Raw genomic sequence first — 22,707 nt, 5'->3', positions numbered from 1 at the left:
CTGTGCTGGGAGGGAGGCTCCCAGCGCCTCCTCTACCCAGCAGGCCCCTGTGACAGCCTGAGCCCTGGCTCCTGCAGGAGCTCGGGCCAGGCAGGCAAACAGAAACCGGCCGTCAGGCCTGCTGTCTGTCCCAGGCAGTTGGGACGCTGCAAACGGAGAGGGCTTCTGCAGACAGGAATGGGGCCTGGGTAAACAAGGCAGGGATTGATTTAAACAGGGTCAGGGTCAGGGTAAACAGGGATAGGGTCTGCAAACAGGGACATGGCCTATGCAAACAGGGATATACTCTGCATAAACAGGGTAGGAATTGAGTAAACAGGGACAGGATCTGGGTAAACAGGGGCCTGATCTGCATAAACAGGACTGGATCTGCATAACAGCGCCTGATCTGCATAAACAGGAACAAGGGTCTGCAAACAGGGATGGGATCTGCATGAACAGGGAGGGTCTGCAAATAGCCAAGCTCCGGGACAGGAACGGCAGGGCCAGGCTTTCCCATTACCTCCTGTCCAGGCTTCTGTCCAGCACAAGTGGAGGAGGGAGTGCTTGCTAAAAGGGGATGGCCACGGTCTCTGACCCTCACGGGGCCCGAGTGAAGTGGTCAGGTGTGGAGGTGAACGGGCTGGGGTTCCTACCCACTGTGTGTAGCTGCAGCCCAGCAGGACCATCCGTGGCGGTGCCCTCCGCCTTCAGCTTGATGACATCTGTGTGGACCAGCTCGCTCTGTGGCCAGAAGGGAGGGGGGAGGATACAGGGGTGGGGCTGCATCAGCAAGGCTGAAGGCTGCCTGTGCCCTTCAGCTCCCCCCACCCCCCATCTCCACCCCATATGACCCTTTCCAGGAACCAGGCACCTTCAAGAGCGTCCAAGACACAATCCTGCCGTCAGATGACACAGAGAAGAAGTTGAGGTTGTTGTCCATGTCATCCTTCTGCCACCTGACCTGAAACATCCCAGCCTGTGAGCTGTGGGACGCTACCAGGGTGTTGAGTTAGGGCTGGGAGCTGAGCAGGGCTCCCTCAAGAACCCATGTGAGCTTCAGAAGCAAGCTCTGGGAGCCCATTTCCCAGTCCCACAGCTGGCCCTTCCTCTTTCCTTCCACCCATCTCTGTGTCTCTCATTCCTCTCTCCCTGACCATCCTGGGGTAACCGCGCCAACTCAGGGCACTGGCCTAAGCCACTGGCTTGGCAGTGGGAGGTGCCAAATTCCTCCCTGGGTTGGGTTCCAGGAGCCAGTTGTAGGGGGAAGGTGGCATCTCTGGGCTCATCCTCCTTATGTAAACAGACCTGGAAAGAACAGGGTCCATCAACTAGTTTCCTCACTTCTAAAACAGGAACCATAATAGCACGGGTTTGTTGTAAGGGTTAAATGAGACAATGAACATGAGGCCCTGATGTAAGAACATTGCAACTATTAAAGGTGCAATAAATGTTAGCGAGTATCCTCGTTATGACCCTCATCCTAGGAACTGGGGTGCCAAGGTTCAGCGGGGGGCTTTTTCCTGCTTGCTTGGGGCGGGGTGCCCTCTTCTTCCAGGTTGACCTTTCTCCAGGACCTCCTTCATGTCACCACTAGCTCCTGCTCCCAGAATCTTGCTCCCAATCTCAGATTTGAGCTGCCTTTCTCTATCTGCAACTCGGGGTTAATAATCGTGCCCCACCCATCTTCTCGGGCTGGAGGCAAACATATGGGAAAGTGTTTTGGAGACAGAGCTGTTGTCTTATGAAGATGACACGCTTGAGGCTTGAGTTTCTGTTGCCAGATGTGGAGGCCTGGCCAAGTGCTGTCCCAGAGAGCTGGGGTGGGGCTGGGTGCCCAGAGCTTTCCATTCTCCAGCTCCCTCCAGACCTCCCATGCGGGAACCCTGTCCCTTCCCCTGTCACAAGTAGGGGCCCGGTGAGGGAGGACAGAATTCACTGCCGCTGCCTGTGACCACAGCTGTCACCATGGCTGTTGAGGGGTGTGATTGGGGGAGAGGGGATCGCCTGTCCCCAGCCAACCCCCAGGCCTGGCTGATCAGAGTTACAGAAGGGCGGGCCCAGTCCTGCCTGGGCCTGTCTAGGCAACTGGCTCTTTTTTTTCACTGGGGGGCCTAGAACACCACAGAGCCTCTGCGGTATAAGTCAGAGCTGGCCCTTACGCTGGGACCACTTCTCCTTCTGTGTAAAGATGGTCTCTTTAAAGGGGGGAGGGGACAGGGGGTGTCAAAGGCCAGGCTGTAAGAGGCGCTTGGGAGCTACAAAGGGAAGTGTTTAATGAGCAGCCTCCCGCGCATGGAAATTGTAGTTCACACCCCACTTAGCCGGCCTGATGCCCAGTGGGGGTTGCTGCGTGTATTTGCAAGTGAGCAGGTATGTGTGTGTGCACAAGTCACACACGTGCTCCTGGGGTGGAGATGGGAGGGTAGGAGTAAGGGGGGGTGGTTGGGCAGGTGGTAAGTGGGGTTCAGAGAATGAATGAGTGCCTGGGAAGTAGGTGGTAAGGGGCAGATGGAGCTTGCTTCACGGATTCCTTCTCTTCTGCCTTATCTGATTAGGGCAGCCCTGCCTGCGCCCCCCCCCCGCGCCCCGTCTCTGCTCATCTATCCGTCCCTGCTCCCTTCCCCAGTATAGCACGGAACACACACACACACACACACACACACACACACACACACACAGTGTTGCTGCTTGAGGCTGCACAGTGGGGCTTGAACAGGGATGGGCTACCCAGATGGGCTCCCTTGGGCAGTAGCCTGTGCCATGGGCTAGGAACCTAGTCCCCTTTGAACAGACAGTTCTCTCCCTGGCTCCAAAACCTTCCATGGCTCCCTGCTGCCAACAGTATAAAGTTCTTCTGCCACAGCCTGGCATTTGGGATCCAATATAACCTCTCTGGTCTCTCCCAAGACACAGTCCTTTTAAGAAGGACCTAGACTCTGATGTCGCTGTCGTGCCATTTACCAGCCCAGCTTCCCTCCAAGCTCCAGGCTTACACAGCCCAGGGCCTGTAGGAGGCCTCCTCTGGCTTCTTTTCATTGTAGGTGCTCCTCTGGCTTCTTGTATTCACTTCTGGCCAAACCGGCTCCTCCTCAGTTATTCTCATGGCTCCCCTGGGCGCAGTCCCAGGTGGCAGCATCGATTCTTCCCTTTTCTCGTAGCCATCTAGTTGCCTTCTGTTGGTTTGACTACCTCAGCAGCGCTCACCCTACCTTCTCATTTCTATCTCCACTGTCCCTGCTGTAGCTCAGGCTTCAGAGTTGCTCACGCTGCAGTGAGAGGACATCAAGACAAAGCATGACTCTGTTCTCTGCCCCAAACTCTGATGGTTCTGCAGCCATTTTCAAACCATGCTGGAGGGAGCTCTTAGGAGCCTTATGAAAGTACCTTGGAGGACAGGGGGAGTGCGAACAGGGGACCCTCAAGCAAGCAGGACGCTGAGTCAGCAGAGCAGCCCCCTTCCCGCCTCTGAGATATTGGGTTTCTGTGTTAGCGCTTCATCTGAAGCCCCTGACATACAAGACGCAAGCTCCCTCCTTGCTAGAGAAGCGCGCTCACTCAGGTGCTGGTGATTCCCTCCGTCTGCGCCACCCTCCCTGCCTCTCCCACTGCGCTCCAAATGCTGTTCCCGGTGGCCACTCCACTCCGCCTGACGCCCCTTTGTACCCTTCCTCATCTAACTCATACTTTCTTTTTTCTTTTTCAACTAAAATCTAGACTTCACTCGATTTTCTTAGTTTCCTCCTGATAGCCTTTCTTGTTGTGCTCTAGGATCTCACATTACATTTAGTTGTCATTAGCTAGTGCTTTCCCATCCCTTACCATTCAGCTCAGATGCTGCTTCCTCTGGGAAGACCTGGCCCCCCTGCCCCTGCTCCTTACCCTGGACAATCTCGAGGTCCTTCCTCAGTGCCCCCAGGAGCCCTCTTTCCACATTAACATATTGCCCTGTCCTGCTCAGCCCGTGGCTGTGCTTATCCCCCCACTGGGAAGCCCAGGGACCAAGCCCTTAAGCACCCTCAGCTCCCAGGGGAGCACAAAGAGGACTCACTGAATGGACAGATGAATGAGGAAAGGGGGAGGGAACTAGAAGCAAAGAGGGAACAGGAAGTCAGGAAACCAGGGAGCGAGTGAGCGCTAGGCAGCCCCTCCCCTGTCACAAGCCTCGAGTCCAGCCAAGAACTCTTGAGTATTTGGTTTTACAAAGGCACTAGCCCTGTTTCCCCAGCAGGATGGTGGGAGAGCAGAAGGCCGTCCCTGCCCAGGTGGGTGCCAGTCTCTCTGGTACCCGCCCAATGAAAGTGATAGCGTGTCTTCTGCATGCCCCAGTTCTTTCCCCAACCTGCTATTTGCTTCCGAGAACACAGCAGAGGCGTAGCCGGATGGTTGGCCTTGGCCCCTTGCCCTCTTCTGGGCTTGAGGAGGGTGGTCAGGCCAATCAGAGATGCTCTGTGCTTGGCTCTGGGCTATTTGAGCTGGGAGAGCAAGGGCAGGCCTGCTGCTGGTTTAGTCTGACCAAAGCAGGTCTTTTTCTCCTCTCTTGGTTCTTTAAAGTCTCTGCAGACATCCTCCTCATGTCTCAAGACCTCCACGTGCCTGGAGACGATGAATGGGAAGGTGGGATTTTCAGAGGAGAGAACTCCTGAGACTGTGAGCTGTGGTCTCTGCTTTGGTGGAGAGCCGGCAGGGGTGCGGGGGTGTGTCATGGGAGGGGGTGCCTCCCTCTCTGTGCCCTGGCTCTGGGCAAAAGATAAAGCAGAGAGGGCACCATGTCCCCTGTGCCTGGACACTCCCGCCTCTGCTCAAGGAGCTGAGCTGTCTGAAAGCTGAAAGCCAGTGCCTAGGGCAGGTGTCCGCATGACACAGGGAGCTCAGGGCCAGGAAGGCAGGGGTGCAGAGCCTGCCTGGAGACTCTTATTAGGGCAGGGGGCTGAGGAAGATGAGAAGACAGAGTCCCAGCACTGCCTCATGAGCGCAGAGACCATGGGAAACTTAAGGCAGAAATTCCTCTTTAGATGTGCCCAGATCTGCCCATGGGTAGGGGTTCTCAGCCTCAGAAGGAGGGGAGCTTTTGGGATACAGTATGGAAAGGTCTGTGAAGCCAGAGCTAAGAGACTTTCTGAAGATGAAACATGAAATCACTCCCAGCGCAATAAGATGGGAGACACAGGGTGAAATCTAGCCCTAGTGTTGGGGTAATGGTCCCATCCTATGCCTGTCTGCAGGAGAAGGAGGCTACAGAGAGGCTGCCAGGCCTTACAGCCCCGCCCAGAGGGCAGACACACTAGCAGCACCCACTTGTGTCTGGGAGTTACCCCAAATCTAGCCCAGATGGCAGAGGAAAGTCCTGGCGGGGAGTCGAGGAAGCCCAAACACAGGGAACTGGAGTCCTTGATGACACAGCAGAGACCCGTCAGGCCTTCGAGTCTTCCAGCCAAGGGCTAGGAGTCCCTGAGCGCTGCACCTAGGAGAGCCTTCGCAGAGAGAGGGGCCCCCCTGCTAGCAGCTCCACCGCCACAGACCCCTCCCTTCCTGACTCTCACCTCCTGCCCTTCTCTGCCCCTTCGCACACCCAGCTCCTTGGCCTCTAAGCTGGTGCCTGTCCTCCCCATCCCCTTGCCTGTGGCCCATCCTCCCCAAGGTCCCTCCTCTAGGGGTTCCACCCCCACTTCTCCCATCCGGGGGTGCGAGGCTGACCTGCCACACAGGGTCCATGTGCTTGCCAGACTTGGCTGAGCTGCGGAAGGAGGGCTGGGAGTGGGGCTTCTTGAGGTTGTAAATGGCCACGTTCCCGTCGTAGTGGCCCACGACCACCAGGTAGGGGTGGTCCACGTGCATGTCGAGACACATGATGCCACTCTCGCTGCTGAAGATAAACTCAGGGAAGCTGGGGTTCTTCATGCTGTAGAGCAGCAGCAGGCCCCGGCCCTGCTTCATGAAGTCATCTGCCGCAGGGAGGGTGCCAGGCTGAGGTGGGAGGATTCGGCTGCCCCAGCCCCTCCCCCATGGGGGACAAGCCCTGCCGGCTCTGCTTGTCAGAGAGGGTGGGATTCCTCTCTGGGCTTCATCTTCTCTGTCTCAGAAATGGAATCATGAGCCTTGGCTTCTCCCTTCTTAGGGTTCGTGGGAGGATAAGGTGACCAGGCTTATCTGAGGGACAGACAATCATTCTCTATATTCTCCCTGGGGCACAGGAAAGAGGGGTGCAGGCATGAAGAGTTGCTAGGTGAAGAATGCATGTGGGCTCAGGAAGAAGCAGTAACCTCAGAGAGGGCTCAGCGGCCCAGCCCAGGGGCAGGTGGTTGTCCTTAGATGCCCGGATGATGCCCGTGTGTTCCCCAGCCCAGGACAGGAGTTCAGTTTGGACTAACATGGAATTCTCTATAGGAGTTCCAAACTAGCCACCCATGGGCAGCTTCCCATACCCGCTCGCCCACAGTTCCTGGCTGCGGCCTGTGCCCTAGCTGAGGCAGGTTCCCAGAACTGGGAAGTCCCAGCCAGCCAGCCACGGGCCACTGTGTCACCCTTCTGGCCTGAGAACAGCTTTTGGTGACCAACAGCGGACCACTCCGCAGAGGCCCTCCTCCCTGCCCACCCCATATCAGGGGAGAGCCTCCCTCTCTCTCATTCTCTGCTCACGTGGCACCCAACCTGACAAGGTGTCACTGAACAGAATACAGTCCAAGCCCTCGAATCCAGCTCTCCTGCTACCACTAGTCCAGGACCCTTCCCAAGCTCAGAAGAGGAGGAAGTCTAGAGCAGCCCCCCATCTTGGGGACCCTCTGCTACGGGAAACTTCTACGTGAGTTGATGGCTCTGCTCCCTCCCCTGCCAGGGCTACCTCTTTTGCCCCCTGGCACTGCAGGCCTAAGGCCTCCTGACAAAGTGGCCAGTCCTGAGGTCTTGAGCCCATGGGTGGGAAAAATAAGGAGGCCACTCCACCCTGACTAGTTTTGCTGAGTCATTCTTTCTATCTTATTTCTTTTTCTTTTCTTTTCTTCTCTCTCTCTCTTCTTTTTTTTTTTCAAGATTTATTTACTTATTTTTAGAGAGACAGAGACAGAGAGAGCATAAGTGGGAGGGGCAGAGGGAGGAGGAGAGAGAATCCCAAGCACAAGCCCAACACGGTGCTTGATCTCATGACCCTAAGATCATGACCCGAGTGGAAACCAAGAGTCAGAAGCTCAACCAACTGTGCCACCCAGGTGCTCCTCTGTCTTCTTTCTAACGCTGCCCCTTACTCAAGGGAGTAAGTCCCTAGGTTGGTTTCCCTGGGCTCTGGTGATGAGCTCGGCTACAACCAGTTACCAGATATTCCCACCCCAGGCACTCTGCAAACACCACTTGGTGCTTCCTGGGAGCCAGGACTAGGGAGCAGGGTGCAGCCAGGAGCCAGGCTGGCCTTAGGTGGGTAGAGTTGGAAACTGAGGCAAGCTGGTATGCCCACCAGAGCAGTTCTCTATGGGGAAGCCCACCTTCCCTTGCTAATCCTTACCAGCTCCGGGATTCCCATTGGGCATCCCTCCCTCTCCACCCCCATCACTTGCAAAGGAGGCTTCGTGTACCAGGAGGGAGTTGCCCATCCAGTGGAAGGTGCCGGGATCCAACCTGAGCCATGGGAAGGGCACACAGTGGTCGAGGAAGGAAAGTGTTTCTGCTCTGGAGAAAGTGAGCCTCTCACAAAGAGGAGGAGCTGGGGGCTTCCAGATCCCCCAGAGCCAGGTGGGTCACCCTATGCCTGACACTACCTCAAAGCCAGTAAGAACTGTGGTGTGGGGAGCTGGGCCTCCCCTTGGGGGGGACCCTGACAGGGACAGAGACACTCCACTGGAGGTGTGGGCTTGCCCTCAGCAGCACCTAGTGTGATGAGAGAGCCAGACCCTGCAGCTGAATGAGGGCAACCCCTCGATGGGTAGTGAGCGGTTACTGCCAGGACACGGGTAAAGTACTGATGCCCTTACCGCGCAGTCTGTCCCTGACGCTGGGCGAGGCTGACGGAGGACGGGCGCGTAGGCACACGGGTGAGTGCATGAGCAAATGAGTGAAAGCGTGAACAGGTGCTGACTGACACTCGGCCTGAGGACTCAGATTCTCTCCTCATTTCACCAAGGGGCCAAGGCGGGTATGACCCTCACACTTGTTCCTTCTGCAGCACAGGACCTGGCCCCTCAAAAGACACTGGTGACCCCCCTGTCCCTGCATGTGTACAGAGTCTTCATGACCAGTGAAACCAGAAAAGGGGGGTAAGAAACCCTAGCCTGGCTTAATAACTGCATAGTGAGGGCATCTCTGACCTGCTCACAGAACCACTGAGACTAGAGGCTGGGCTTTGGCTCCCAATTTTTATAGATGGGTAAACTGAGGCCAGAAGGGGAAAACAGTGTGCCTGGCTGCCTCAGACCCATCACATGGTGTTTGCCTCATGCAATATCTTGTTTATAGGTGACGTTACACTGCATTGACCCAGACCTCATGGGGTGGTGGTAACTGGAGAAGCCAGTCCAATCTCCCCAGGATGTGGACTAGAGAATGTGTAAGGGACAGGGCAGTCACACATGATAAGGGGAAACTTCTGGCAGAGAGAAGCATGGATTTCGAGCGATGGGGACACAGAGAGCAATCAATCACACTAAGACCTTAGATACTTCCATAGTTCCCAGGCCACATGCACCTTGACAAGAAGCCTCTGTTTCTTAGCCTGCCCCTGGTGGTCTCTGTTACTTGCAACCAAATGAGCCCTCCTGACATAAAGATCACAAACTCTTTTCTTACTTTCTTTCTTTCTTTTCTTTTTTTAAAGTAAGATCTACACCCAACGTGGTGCTTGAACTCACAACCCTGAGATCAAGAGTCTCGTATCATGTTCCAGCAACTGAGCCAGTCAGGTGCCCGAAGATCACAGTTTCTAATCATGGCTTGACTAGTGTTTCCTGAATTCCAATTCAAGGTGCTGTCTGCCAAACCACAGCGAGAAAACACAGAAAACTCTCATTTAACTGGAGCTTCCTCTCCACTCCATCTTATTCTACGATGGTCTCATCTCTGATTCCAGTGGCCCCTGTGAGACCTTACTATTTCATTCTCTGAGCATACCCAGTGTGACATCACAGCCCAAACCTCCAACAGTACCAGCATGAGATCATCATCTTGTCTTCCAGAAGTCCTAAAATGACATCACTACTCAGGCCACCAGGGATCCCTATGTGGTACCATCACTCAGGTAACCAGCAGTCCTAGTGACTTGTCTAGTGATCATTGCCCAGCTCTCCAACATGCCCAGTATGATGTCAGCAACCAGGTTACCAGCAGCCTAGGACATCATTGCTCAGCTCTCCAACATTCCCAGTATGATGCCACCCACCAGGGTTCCCAATACAACATTAGCATCAGGGGGTCGTCTATAGTACCTCAGTTCCCAGTGGAGACTAAAATCTCATCAGGCTCAAGGCTTACAGGGCCCTGGGCCCTGAGCCCTGGGGTACTTTGTCCTGAATACCACAAATTCTCTGGTTCCTCAAAGTAGGGACTGGAAGGTCCAGTGACACAGATGGGAGCCCCTAACCCCACACTCCATTGTATGAGGCAGAAACTCTGAAGTCTGGGGCCAGTGAGGAATTCCAGGTTCCTCCAGGCTACAGGATTTCAGTAAGTAACTGTGGCTAGGTAGAAGGAGCAGAGGAACAGAGGAAGAGAAAGAGGAAGGGCAAGAGGGGAGAGAGAAGAAAATAGGGAGGGGGAGGGAGAGAGAAACAGAGAAACAACCTGGTCTGTGACTCTGAGACTGAGGGAGAGGGCTGCTGGCCTGGCCTTAGCTCCACTTTATGTTCTTGCCCTTCTCCCGGAAGCCTTCCAGATCATTCAGCTCTCCTCTGTGTATGGGCCCCCCTCCACTCTTCTCTACCTATATGTCATTATTTCCTCAGCCTGCCACAAAGGCTCCATCAAAGAGCGGAGTGAGCATGGCTTAGCAGGTTACTCTCTCCGCTGGGAGAGCTGACTCTTGGTATTCCTGCTCTGCTGGATAATCTCTAAATCCTCCCTGACTCTGACCTTCAGTGACCCACAAGATTTTGGGAAGGAGAGTCAATCCCCTAATAGAACCTGATCTGGCAGTTCTCAGAAGGCCATGGTCTCAGGGGAGCAGGGGCTTAGTTCCACCATAGACAAAGGCTGTCACTCCCTCTGCTCCCTGTGGGAGGGCCCTGGCAGACTAGGGCCCAGTGAGAAGCATGGATGGATGTCTCTTGAACTGGCAACCAGCAGTGGGGGCCTCAGTCCCAACGCTCTACCCCTGCCCTGCAAGTAAGAACTCTAGATCACAGGGGCCACTCTGGAGAGTTCTGGCTGTCAGGAGAAGCCCAGGCTCTTGCTCAGGATTCAGTGAAGGGAAGGCAGACAGAGGGCATGTTGGGCTACCAGGCTAAAGCCAGGTCAGTGGTCAGAGGGAAGTGGATTGCCAAACTGCCAAGACAGGTTCCTGAGCCAGCCTCCGACAGCAGGCCTCCCCCTCTCCTACTGTGGCTTTCTAAATGAGTCCAGCCCAGGGCTGCCTCCAAGGCAGCAGCGGCTTAACGACTCCCTTATTAAGTCATGCAAGAGGCATTTGGAGAGGAGCTGTGGTAGGCAGAATAACACCCCCTTCGATGTCCATGTCCTAATCCCTTGAACTCATAACTATGTTACTTAGCAGGCAAAAGGGATTTTGTGGATGTAATTAAGTTAAAGACCCTGAGATTATCCTGGACTATCTGAGTGGACTCAGTGTAATCACAGGGGCTCTCATAAGGGAAAGAGGGAGGCTGGAGAGTCGGAGGAGGAGATTGAGAATAGAAATAGATGTCAGAATAATGCAGTTGCTGGCTGGAAGGGGGCCACAAGCCATGGAATGTGGGCAGCTTCTAGAAGCTGGAAAAGGCAAGGACATGGATGTTCCCCTAGAGCTTCCAAAAGGAATGAAGCCCTGCTAACAATGGACTTTTGCTCGGCAAAACCCATTTTAGACATCTGAACCCCAGAACTGTAAAATAATAGATAGGTGTTGTTTTAAGCCATTATGTTGGTAGCAATTTGTTATAGTAGGGATGGGAAACAAATGTAGTAGGCATTCCGGGAAGTTTGACCCAGACTTACTTTGAGGAATCAGAGGGAGAAGCCCCAGACATGGTACTTTTTCCTGGGATGGTTTGGAAACAGTGTCTCTAGAAGTCAGGGGGGATGGATGCAATGATCCCCAGCTCTTCTAATGACAATAATGAAACCCTCCCTCAGCTTCCCACACCCAGTCCTGCCACCTTGGACTCCAGGAACAGAAATGCCCTTTGGGTTAGGGTTTTCACAGTCTCCAAAGGCACGGGACTAGCCCAGGGCTCACCAAGAAAGGGCACCAGTGCTAGAGGGTTCCAAACCTCCGGCCTGGCCCAGAGGCTGTGTTGCCAGGCTGAGAGGGTTCAGCCTCTCAGGCAGCCGGGCTCTTCTGAGCACTGTCCTCCAATGAGAAGTCATATTTAAACAGTGTAGGAAATAAGAGCAAGGCCTTGGAGACAGAATACATCAAGCGGGACATTTAATTTGATTTAGGGAAAATGAGGCAAACATTTGAGAACCTAAATAACTAACCAGTAATTAAACTAACAACGGGAATGCCCTTGCACTACAACCCGGCAAGCACAGTGGCCTTTATGGACCGTATTTACAAAGAGACCTGACAACATAATTAGTCCTGTAAATTTTACACGGTCTGCAGCTGAGGAGTGATGGATTTTGTGTATGGAGGACGAACAGGGAGAAATGGTGGATGAATTTCCATTTTCAGTAAATGAAATTAACACTGCTTAATTAGTGAAGCTGACAAATAAATGATCAGGAAAGATTTAAATCCCTACAAGTGTGTCTCTGGCCTCGGCAGGCTCGGAGACAGGCCAGGATGTGATGGGACAGAGAGGGAAGGCATTCCGTGGGGGGGCTCAGGGCCTGACTTTGGCCCCTTTTGAGGGCTGCCCCCAGAGGAAGGCTGGGCTGAGGGACCACTGGCTCCTCTGTCTCTCTTTGATGGGGCCCACTGGGCGGCTTCCCCCTCATCTCCATGTGAGCCAGGCAGGACCACGCAGAGTGTCCAGGATCTCTTCCACCATCCCTCCCCAGACCATGAGGAGTTCCCACTTCCCTGCCATCAACCGGCTAATGGGCTGGAAAGGACCCCTTCAGTGCAGTGGGCCGATATAATTGCATCCTGCTTTGCCCCATGGGCCGCCCCTTCCTAGACTACTTTCCCTTGCCTGCCAGTGTTCCTCCACCTGCTTTCACCTGCTGACAGTGTCTTTCTCCACTCTGGGGAGACATGGAGTCTGGCCCTTGGGGGCACCCCAGTCTCTGCCTTATATGCAGCTTGACATGGCCACCGCCTCCTCCCCAGCAGCCACCCGGGGAAGGCAGGTGCGAATGCTTCAGGGCTGTTTCGGGCAAGTGTCTGGACTCCCTTTTCCCTACCTACTTGTTCCTGGCCAGGCCTAGCTCCAGCCAACCTGCTCTGTGCCCGAATAGGAGATTGGCCCCAGTCCTTCTTAGGTAAACGCCTACCCCTGCCAACGTCCTTCTTAGCTGGGTTATAGAAGAAATATCTGGGAATTCCAGGCAAAAGGAGGCTTGGGCTGAACTCATCGGGGGCAAATCCAACAACAAACCCAAATTCTCCCTCCAGGGTTTGTCTGTATGAGACCAAGCCTGAGGATAGGAGGCTGGCATCTGGGAGTTTCCAAAGACGGTGTGGTGGAGGCTGGGAGCCAGCTGCCCCTCACGATAACCTCATCCAGTGACTAGGGCACCCTTTGCCTGCCTCAGCTTTGCCCTCTTTCTTCCAGGGGGGTGTCTGGGCACCCGAGAGCACCGGACTCCCAGAGGTGACCTCAGGAGTGAACGCAGGGGCCCTTCTGAGTCCTAGCTCAGCCTGGCTCTGCTCAGGTCTCTGCAGAGTGGTGCTGAGATATGCAAGGTCTGGAGAAAGATGCCCGTGTGCGAGCCAGTCCGTGACCCCTGTGCCAGTGGTGGCAACCGCAAATAGCACCCCTGCCACTGCTGGGGCCTGCTCGCTAGAGGTGGTAGGGGCCTTGTCTGATTCTCCTCCGTCCCCACAGCCCCCTCGCTCTGCTTAGGTCCCCTGAGACCTGCAGGAAAGCTAGGGGACAGAACGACAGACAAACCAGCAATGGCTGTCCTTTCTATGTGGGTGGTTCCTATAGTTCACAGGGCCCATTTCCTTTTCTTTCAGCTGAGCCTAGCAACAGCCCTGGGATGGAGGTCTGGCAGGGGTCAGCCTCTTCAGGTCACCAATAAGGAAACCAAGGCTCAGAGCATCTTCTGGCCCCAGGTCACACCACGGGGCTGTAACCCTCCAGCCGGAAGTTCTACAACTGACTGGTGCTACCCAGGCATGTGCTCGTGGCCAGCAAGAGACAAAGAGGCCCTTCCTGGATGCGTGCTTGCCTCAAGGCAGGTCTGGGCCTGCCAGGCCTGCCAGGCTCACTCCTGTATTCCCAAGGGGTGAGTTACTCTTCTCCACCGCCCCTGGCGAACGCGGCCCCTGTGGACAGTGTCTGCATGACCCCAACCGGCTGCTGCTGCTTCTGAGCCTGGGTGGGAAGAGGACTGGCAGAGAAGTGATGCGGTTTCTTCTTCCACGTGCTAGGGAGCCTCTCTCACCCCTGCTTCAGTCCTGGGCAGAGAGCCTGAGCGGAGAGCAGCCTCGTAGGGGTCCACACCCACTCCTGGGAGGGCCTACCCAGCCCCCAGGCCCTGTGCCAGGCCCAGTAGCTGCAGCAGAGGGGGAGGAATGTGCTAGTTCCCTGCCAGAGGGGGAGGGTGCTTCCAGCTTGGTGGCAGCCCCCCCTCAGGAGTGGGGACACAAAGCGGGCATTTAGGGCATCCTCAAAGGCAGCCCAGACCACGAGACTGGGAGCAGCTCCAAGGTCTCCTCCCTGGGAGGAATAATAAACACCAACTCCTCCTTGCCCTCCCTCCCTCCCCAACCCTGGTCAAAGAATGGGCTGGGTGCACAGGCAGTCTGAGGGGTCGAGACCAGGAGTTTGCACATCTGCCAGCCAGCAGAAGCTTGGAGAATGGAAGGATTTTTCTGCTCGGAGATGCTGACCCTCCCAGCCAGAGAACAGCCTGTTAGCCCGGGGAGCTCCAGCTAACATGAAGTGTGGGGCCCTCTCCTGTTAGGAAGGGGGAATGTCCAGCCCAGCGCGGAGGTAGGGGCTTCTTCAGGGAAGGCGGAACATGAAGGGAAAGCGAAGGACCACACAGTCACAGCGCTGCCGCCTCCTGCTGCCAGGATAAGGGTGGACTGGCAGGGGCAGGGACAGCATGGACAAGAGTGCTCTTCCAGGGCCCAGGGGCCAAGTGATGAACATCAAGCACCTGTTCCCACCCCTGCCTGCTCCAGGGCCAGATCAGGAAAGTTCCTTCTCTCAGCCTCCAGTCTCTCCCCGGGTCTGGTCCAGTTCACCTTCTCAAGCTTTGCAAACCTACTTCTCCATTCCCATGCTACAGTCGTGGTCCAGGTCCTGCCATCTCTTCCTGGGGAGCCTCACCAGGCTCCCAAGTGGTTTCCCAGCCCCCAGTCTCATGCCTGCAATTTCCCCCCTGCTCTGGTTCTGTCCCTGCTCTTCTCAAATTCCTTCAGTGATTTCCCCTCAGGAGAATGTCATAAGACTGCCCCCAGGTGGATTTTCAAGCTTCTCGGAATGGCTTACCAAGCCCTTTGGGGGCCAACCCTGGCTCCCTTAACAGCTTCATTTCCTTCCATATCTCTTGTGCCTCCGGACCTTTGCATATGCTGGTTCCTCTGCCAGAAGTGCTCTCCTCTCTTTCTTCACCACAATAACACCTTCAAGGCTCACTTTGGCATAGTCTTTCCCCCAGCGCTAACTGCTGGTATGATTGTCCATCTTCCCCATTAGACTGTGCGCCCCTGAGGGCAGTGACTATATCTCAGTCATCTCACTTCTTTCACACCTCGCAAAGAGCTCTGCACAGAGTAGGTACTGAAGTGTTTGCTGGTTGAGTGAGCAAATGAACAAATAGCCAGATTACTTACAGGAGCCATGTCCCACCGCAAACAGATCATTGTACTTTGGATTCCTGCAAAAGAAATATGAACCCATTGGCCCAGTAAATGAACGTGGCCTTCCCATGAACACTGGTGCCTAACTACACTGGAAACATCTACTGTTGACTTTAAAGACCTGGGCTGATCCCACAATCCCATACAAATCCCAGTCCCTTTTTTTCTATAATGCTGCCTGTCAACCTCAGGGTGTGAAGTGCCGTAGAAGTGCCCGGCTCAGGCGCTCAGGGGCTCCAGGTTTGCTGCAATGTCTATACTCACCAGCAGAGGGCGGTGACGGCCAGGCGCTTGGCTTTGTCGTTTTGGAACTTCCAGAGCGGCAGCAGCGTACCCTCCTGGTCTCGGTATTCGTCAGCCGCATCCTCGTAGTACTTAAAATCTTAAACACACCCAGGCTGAATCAGCCCTGGGACTGCCATTTTATGGCAAACCCAGGTCTGCCACTTTCTGTCTGTACCTCCTTGGCCAAAACAGACTCTGTGTTTCAAAGTGGGCACAGTAATAGTACCTATCTCAAAGGACTGTTGTGAGGATCAATTGTTAATATATGTAAAGTACTGAGAGAAATACCTGGCATGTAGTAAGCTCTCTGTATGTGTTATTGTTACTGTCATCACTGTTGTTGGGGGCAATTTACAATAATGCGGCCGTGTCCTCATAGCTAAAACCCCGGGTTTGTCCATCTTCATATCCCCTGCCAAGCCCCACTATGGTGAAGCCACCTGGCTCCCTGAAATGGGTTCTCTGAACTCAAGTTCATCTCCTGCCCTAAATTGTCTCTGCCTCCCATTTCCTCTAAATTAGGTAGAAGCTCCACCTGTCTTGCCACTTGGCTAAACCAGAAACCTGGTAATCCTTGACTCATCTCTTTCTATCATCTCTCATATTTTTCTTCTGATGACTTTTTTTAATCCATTCACTTGTCTCCAAACCCACAGCCACTGCCCAAGCCCCAAGAGCCATCACCTGGATTCTTACATCACCCTCCTAGTTGGTCTCCCCACCTCCAGGAAGTCCTCCCCCAGGCGATGCTCCACAGAGCTACCTGCACGAGAACAAATCAATCACCTCACCACACCACCTCCTCCGCTCCACTGAAAACCCCTCAGTGGCTCCCTTGCACAGGCTCCCTGGGCAAAGCAAGGCTCCAGGCCACCACTGCTGTGTCATTTCCAGTCAGGTGTTCACATAACTTCTATATCAAATAGTGTCGAAAATGTCCTGCTCCTCCATCTTCCTGGCAAACTCCCACTCACTGCAGATTCAGATTAAACTTCTCTGTGAGGCCTTCATTTTCGTGTTGAGCAGAATTCATCACTTCCTCCATTCCAGCCCCGCCTCTTCTCTACTGAAATATCTGTCATGCTGTGTTGCTTCTCTTTATCCTTTCGCCCGTCTCCCCTACCAGACAGCTCCCAGCGAGCAGGCGGCATGTTACAGTCATGGCTGGACTCGCAGTGCCCAGCACCGTGCCAGCCGCAGAGCAGACCCCCGGTGACTGCTCGAAGAATGCAATGAAATAAATCACCAGAAGTGAACATTTTCTCAATCTTTTTTTCCAACCAAGGGTAACCCATTAGAAAACAAATCCTCTTGTCCAGCATGGTCAAGGACATGCCCAGGCACTGCCCCAGCCTTGAGGCTGTGGGACCACATTTAAATCTCAAGAATGTCTCAGAACAAAAAAAAAAAATCAGACTGATCAGAGGCATGAGCCTGAATCGTATCAGAGAGGCCTGAGCTTAGGCTATCTTTGAAAAGACCTCAGCTCAGGGAGGAGATTAATTGGTAACACTTCTCTGTTTTCACTTCTTCATGATTAGACTTTCCCAAAGGGAAAAGAGTATGCAATTAAAAAAATCAAAGTTCAATGCATTTTTATGTGATTGTGTTCTTATAAATGAAAAGGTTCACCACGGCCAATTTCTCCATGGATATTAATCATGTTGCAGCCCTTTGGTGGGCTGGTTGCAGAGGCTGGGTTTCAGGAAGCCAAGCTGTGTGAGTGACAAATTCATTCACAGCTGCTGTGTACTTTGACAGCTTTGAAAAGCACTCAAGGTCGTTTTCCAGCCTGAATGATAACAAGGGGGCTTGTTTAGGCTGCTGGTCTTGGCAGCCCTGGTTTTTATGTCCCATGGGTGAGCAATGAGCATCAAGTCACCAAGAAGAGCCCTAGGCTGTCAGCAAAGGAGACCAGCCAGCAGCGAAGAGCTGCCAACTTTGGGGAGGCAGCTGCTCCAAATAAATGCACGACCTCTTAGGGAAATACAAGCCACTTGGGAATGTGCTGTTCATGCCATGGGAAGGATTCTGTTTCCCTGGCTCTGTCAAAGACACCAGAATTTCCCAGGCCCCCAGGATTTAAGCATTTCTGAATCAATCTCTTTCTTCACTTCATCACTAATTAATCACCAGCATAGACTTATTGAATGTTTACTTGAAATGTCTCTTCCAGCTCAGTGGTTCTGTGGCCTTGTGCTAAAGTACTTAGGCTATGGATCCAGGGGGCCTGTGTTCAAGTCCTGATGGCTCCACTCACTCCTCTTACTAGCTGTGGGTTTGAACAAGTGGCAATAGCCCAAATTTCTCACCTATAAAGTGGAGAGAATAATGGTATTCACCTGACAGTGTGGATGTCAGGATGATATAAGGTAATACATGTAAATTGCACAGCACAATGCCCAGTACTCAGGCCATTCCCAGGGAATGCTGATACTGGTTTTTCACTATTATAACTGCTTCCTTTTCTCCATCCCCTGGAAAAGATGTGATGAGGCCCATTCTACCCCACACCTGAACCTCATCTTCATCTCTCTCCCTATATTCGGCCCAGTCACATCCTTCCCCAGCCATGTTCTCGCTGGGCTGTGTTCCTGCCTGGACAGTATCTTTGAACTCTCTGCAGAAAAAGCTCAGATTCCCCGAGATATTCTAGGCCCTTCATTAACTGGCTCCAACCACCTCTGTAGCCTGAACTCTCACTACTTTCCAACAAACCCGTTTGAGTCACTGGCCTGCTGCCCTTTGTCCTCAGAGTCCATTCCAATTTGTTTTTACCACCGAGTGACTGCTTATGCTGTCCCTTGCCCAGAACATCTGCCCTTCTGCTAATCTCCCACTCAAACTCTGCTTATCCCTTGGCACCTAGCTTAGCCCTCCCTGCTGCCTTCCTTGACTGCTGCCATTCATTCCTCATTTCCCTTCCTCCATTCTTGAGGATCCCCAGAACAGCTTCAGTCTGCATTCTAGCATTTATATTGCCCCCAAGCTGGACACAGTAGAGACAAGAATTAGGAAGCCCAAGATCTAGATTTGGGTCTTCTCTGCCATTCACTAGCCAGGTAGCCTTGGACTTAGCTTCCTCTTGTGTAAAGTAGGGGTAACACTCTGTGCTCTCTACCTGCCTCCCCGGACTGTTGGGAAGATGACATTGGATCACTAATGTGCAGGTGTCTTTGCTGCACCATTGTCAGATCTCATCACTAGACCCATTTTTTCTTACTCCATTGTTTGTAGTGGACCTGTATATATCTTGTCTCCCTAGTGACATCCAGAGGAGGGAAGGATTAGTTTTTTTCCCCTTGCACCTATAGGACCTAGCATGGGACACTCAAATACTTGCCTTGTATGAGGAATTTTTTAAAAAATATTTATTTATTTTAGAGAGAGAGAGAGCGCGCGCACACTTGTGAGCGGGGTGGAGGGTGGCAGAGGGAGAGGAGAGATGCAGACTCCCCACTGAGCATAGAGCCCATAGGGCTTGATCCCAGGACCCTGAAATCATGATCTGAGCTCAAATCAAGAGTCGGACGTTCAACCAACTGAGCTACCCAGGCACCCCATGAGGAATTTTTTAATACAGGCAATAACAGTAGTTGCCAGCATGTCAAAACTTACCTTGAGCAACATCATCATATGTGTTCTGGTTGACCATCCGCTCCACAATTTTAGCGGCCTGAGTCACTTTGGTGATGTCATCACTCTGTGGAGATACAGAGGCCACAGGCCGTCATAGCTAGCACCTGGAAAGGTTATGGCTTGAGCCACAGCCCAGATGTGCAATTGTCTCTCTGACACCACCCACCCCAGACAGCTCTGTAAAGAACTCTCTTCATGCCTCAAGGACCAGCTCAGGTCACCACCCCCTTTTGGGAATGCCCAGCTCATAAGTGGCATAAGGAGTTTGCACTGCCGTACTGGGCTCCTGGGCACAGCCTGCCTCATGATCTTTCATTCTCCACTTGTTCTGGAGAAGGCATATCTTGGAGTACAACACAGGACATTGAAGAGAGCCCAGGAAGGGTATCGGAGGAAGAACAGAAAAGGGAAGGTAAGAGGCTTCTTTAGTGGAGACAGAGAGGTTTCACCATCTCAGGCAATGACAAACACTCCCATTAAAGCCCTCAGAGAGCTTCTGATCCAACTTATTTAGTCAAAAGTTGAGGAAGAGACAGAGACCCAGAGAGGGGGCAGAGATATGCTTGTACACAGGGAGTAGAAGGCAGAAATGACTCCTAATCCAAGGCCTTGACTACTGCAAGAAGGAACCAGCTGAGTGGGTAACCCTCGGGGGGCTCAAGCCCATGGTTCTTGAAAATGAGATTTCCCAGGAGTGTCAGCATCAGCAAGTAGCTAAGAGGATGGCTTCTGGAGATACACAGACCTGCATTCCCTTCCCATTCCATGGATTAGGAACCAGGTGGCAATTTTAGGTGAGTTACTTGACTTCTCTGAGTCTTCGAGTACACATGATATAGCAGGGATGGATGTCACCTGCATCATATGGTCACTGTACTATACTAGCAACTGTACATGATCTTGGGCTCTCACAACAATCTTGCAAAGTAAGTATCATTAGGATGTCTTTACCAGTGAGGAAACAGGTTGGAAAAACCCAGGTAATAAGTAGCAAAGATAGGATGTAAACTCAGCTTTGTGGACTCCAGGTCCCAAGCCCTCAGCCCCACACAGAAAGCCAGTCCCTCACTAGCCTAACCACCCTTCCTGGTCCTGGAAGACTCAGGGTTTTAGATGTGTTCTGAGGACTGAGTGTGGTGGACTGCTGTCTCCCTTGTTCTGGATACTATGCTACTTGAGCAGACATAGCTCTTCGTCAGTTCTGACTAAACTTGTGGCCTCTGAGCCCTTTCTCCCTTTCCTGTCCTAATCCTTCAGACCAGACAAGCTTACATGAATCCAAATCATTAATGAGACAGAAACCTGAGATCTATCATTGCAGACCTTCCTACAGTGTGTCATGGAGTTATTCTGCTTTCTCCCCTCCCACACACTTGAGTTTTATATCAACCTCATCAGATGCAGGTCCCTGAAAAAAGGGTATCACTCTGTTCATGCACTGGGCCTGAGCAAAGGGCCACTCTATTCTACAGACAGCCAGGCGCAGTACTTGGGATTCCCAGTTAAAACTCAATTCCCTCATGTAGAGGTTGCACACTGGTGTTGGGGAGTATCTTACACCCCACAATGTCCTGCCACCACAGTAGCCTCTTGGTCCAGAGGGCTGGAATCTGCTGCATTACAACCTTCAATGTCAACCAAGCTGGAAGAATTCAGTGTAGTCCCTCTTCCCTGGCCATGTTAGGCACCAAGTCTGATAGACATGTTAGACACCAAGAGCTTAGACACGAGGACAGTTTTCAGTCTCAGCCACAGGGACATTTCTTCTGTTCTCCGGGTCCTGACAGCTGCAGTTAAGTTTTCTGCAATAATGGTCCTAGCACACAACCTATAGCCAAACCTTTGAAGGATCTTCAAGTGAAACTTGACCCAGGCCAACAGCCCCTCCAAAGCCACTAACCTCTAGGCAACAGCACAGGGGAAATCAAGGGTCTGGACAGGGCAACCCATGGGGCAGGGACTTCGTCTTTCACTTCTAGGTTCCAGTACCCAGCATGATCATGATCACAATTTCTTGGTCTGTAGTTGAATGAAACTGAATTGGGAAAGTTCATATTAAGCCAAAGCAGGGAACCCTCAAACCTCTCGTAAAATAGGACTTTTATCAGGAACATGGAATTGAGTGGAAGTGAGCATACCTCAGACAAATCAAAATTTCCTTTAACTGATCTAGGTTCTGTAGCAGAACGACTTCCCAGAGAGCTCTCTGGGAGCTCTCCAAGGTGCTGAACCCAGACCTCAGCTTCCTGTGACCCTCTGCTCTCCCACTCCATTGCCGGTCAAACTCATCCTGATATCCATACTGCGACTCTGGCTCCTGACCCAGCTTTCTCTCTGTTGAAGGGACAAATGGGACCCTTCAGCATCTACCTGTGGTGGTCTTCCATGTGGTGACCTATCACCATAACTTCCACGATGATTCCCAACCTATACTGGCTGTACCCATAGTGAGTCCCCCAACCATGACCTCTATAATGACTCCTATAGGGTTCTTCACAGTAAAAATTCAGCCCAGAACGACTACACCCATTTGCCTGGACTTGCTGGTGACTGATCAGCTCTGACTTGGCTTCTGGCCCATAAGACTCACCTAAAAGTTTAAGCAGAAGTAAACCCGAGGATTGAAGGTCAAAGAGCAAATCACTCTCCCAAACCCCAGGAGGCCTTGCTCAGGGAGGCGGTGCCTTATTCTCACATTCTATCCCATCCTGAGAAGACTCCTAAGCTCTTTCAAGGTATACATTGGACTTTCAATAACATTCATGTTTTCTGTTACCCCTTAGCCCAACAATCCTGAATCCTGTATAAGACTGGGGAGAGGTTTGGAATGCCAGAGGCAGCTGTAGCTCTTCTCACATCTTCCCACAAGGAAAGAACTATTCATACTTCAACATTAGCACCCCCCCTCCTTAAAGTCTGTGAAGTCCTTCCAAATAGCCATGCTTCTCTCTACCCAGAGACCAAGATCCCACTCAGTCATTCTCTGTGACAGAGCCATGGAAACCTCCACCAAACCTGGGACTCCATAGATGTCATCTTCCTCATGGTCATCTTCCCCATTTTTTTAGCCACTGGCATCTTTGCCTTCTCTTTCTCTTTGGTCTTTTCCTGCTTCTCAAGCTCTTCTACATAGGCATCGTAGATCTCCCACTAGGCAAGGGCAAGATGAGAAGTATCATCACAGGGCAAAATCTTCATCCAGCTAGCTCCTATTCAGCTTTTAGAGCTTGAGGAATAGATTATGTCAACCCCTGTCACATGCCTCTATAGCATCCTCTACTTGGCCCACTGTAATTATGTATCTGATGTCTGTCTTCTCTGCTGTCAGCTCTAGGACAGGAATGAAGCTCTCAGGGCACCTCTGGGGTGAGCTTTCCACCCTGCAGCTCAGAGGCTCAATTATCAGCTGGAGATCAGTATTGTTCCAACCTACAGACCCCCCTAGGCAAAACAAGTTGGCAAATATTAGACCAGCTCACATTTTTCTTGGTGATTTATAAGACTCTGAACTAAGACATTTTAAAAATGTTTCCCCCATGGAGATGTGATAAACTTTACTAGTTCATGTTGGCTGTCTATGGCACTGACCACACCTCCTGAGCATAAAAAGATAAACAAAAGTATGGGATGGGTGCCCGGGTGGCTCAGTCAGTTAAGTGTTTGACTCTTGGTTTCAGTTCAGG

At 52.5% G+C, this 22,707-nt stretch overlaps 1 protein-coding gene across 3 annotated transcripts in view; it reads right to left on the bottom strand.

The window, feature by feature from the left end:
- DNAI1 (dynein axonemal intermediate chain 1) overlaps window positions 1-22,707 on the bottom strand; it is a 139,626-nt gene that overhangs the window by 7,354 nt on the left and 109,565 nt on the right. For 2 of the 3 annotated variants that reach the window (XM_034664040.1, XM_034664039.1), the window contains exons 9-15: window positions 22,040-22,174; window positions 19,004-19,088; window positions 15,365-15,482; window positions 15,074-15,117; window positions 5,677-5,924; window positions 854-943; window positions 636-723 (exon numbers count right to left, since the gene is read on the bottom strand). In XM_034664040.1, the coding sequence (XP_034519931.1) occupies window positions 636-723; window positions 854-943; window positions 5,677-5,924; window positions 15,074-15,117; window positions 15,365-15,482; window positions 19,004-19,088; window positions 22,040-22,174 (808 nt within the window). The remainder of the gene's footprint in view (window positions 1-635; window positions 724-853; window positions 944-5,676; window positions 5,925-15,073; window positions 15,118-15,364; window positions 15,483-19,003; window positions 19,089-22,039; window positions 22,175-22,707) is intronic. The other variant, XM_034664041.1, reaches the window with a different exon arrangement.

Source organism: Ailuropoda melanoleuca, chromosome 7 (genome assembly GCF_002007445.2).
Source record: "Ailuropoda melanoleuca isolate Jingjing chromosome 7, ASM200744v2, whole genome shotgun sequence".
Classification (NCBI taxonomy): domain Eukaryota; kingdom Metazoa; phylum Chordata; class Mammalia; order Carnivora; family Ursidae; genus Ailuropoda; species Ailuropoda melanoleuca.
Note: the sequence above shows the minus strand (reverse complement) of the source record. Positions and strands in the feature narration are given on the sequence as shown.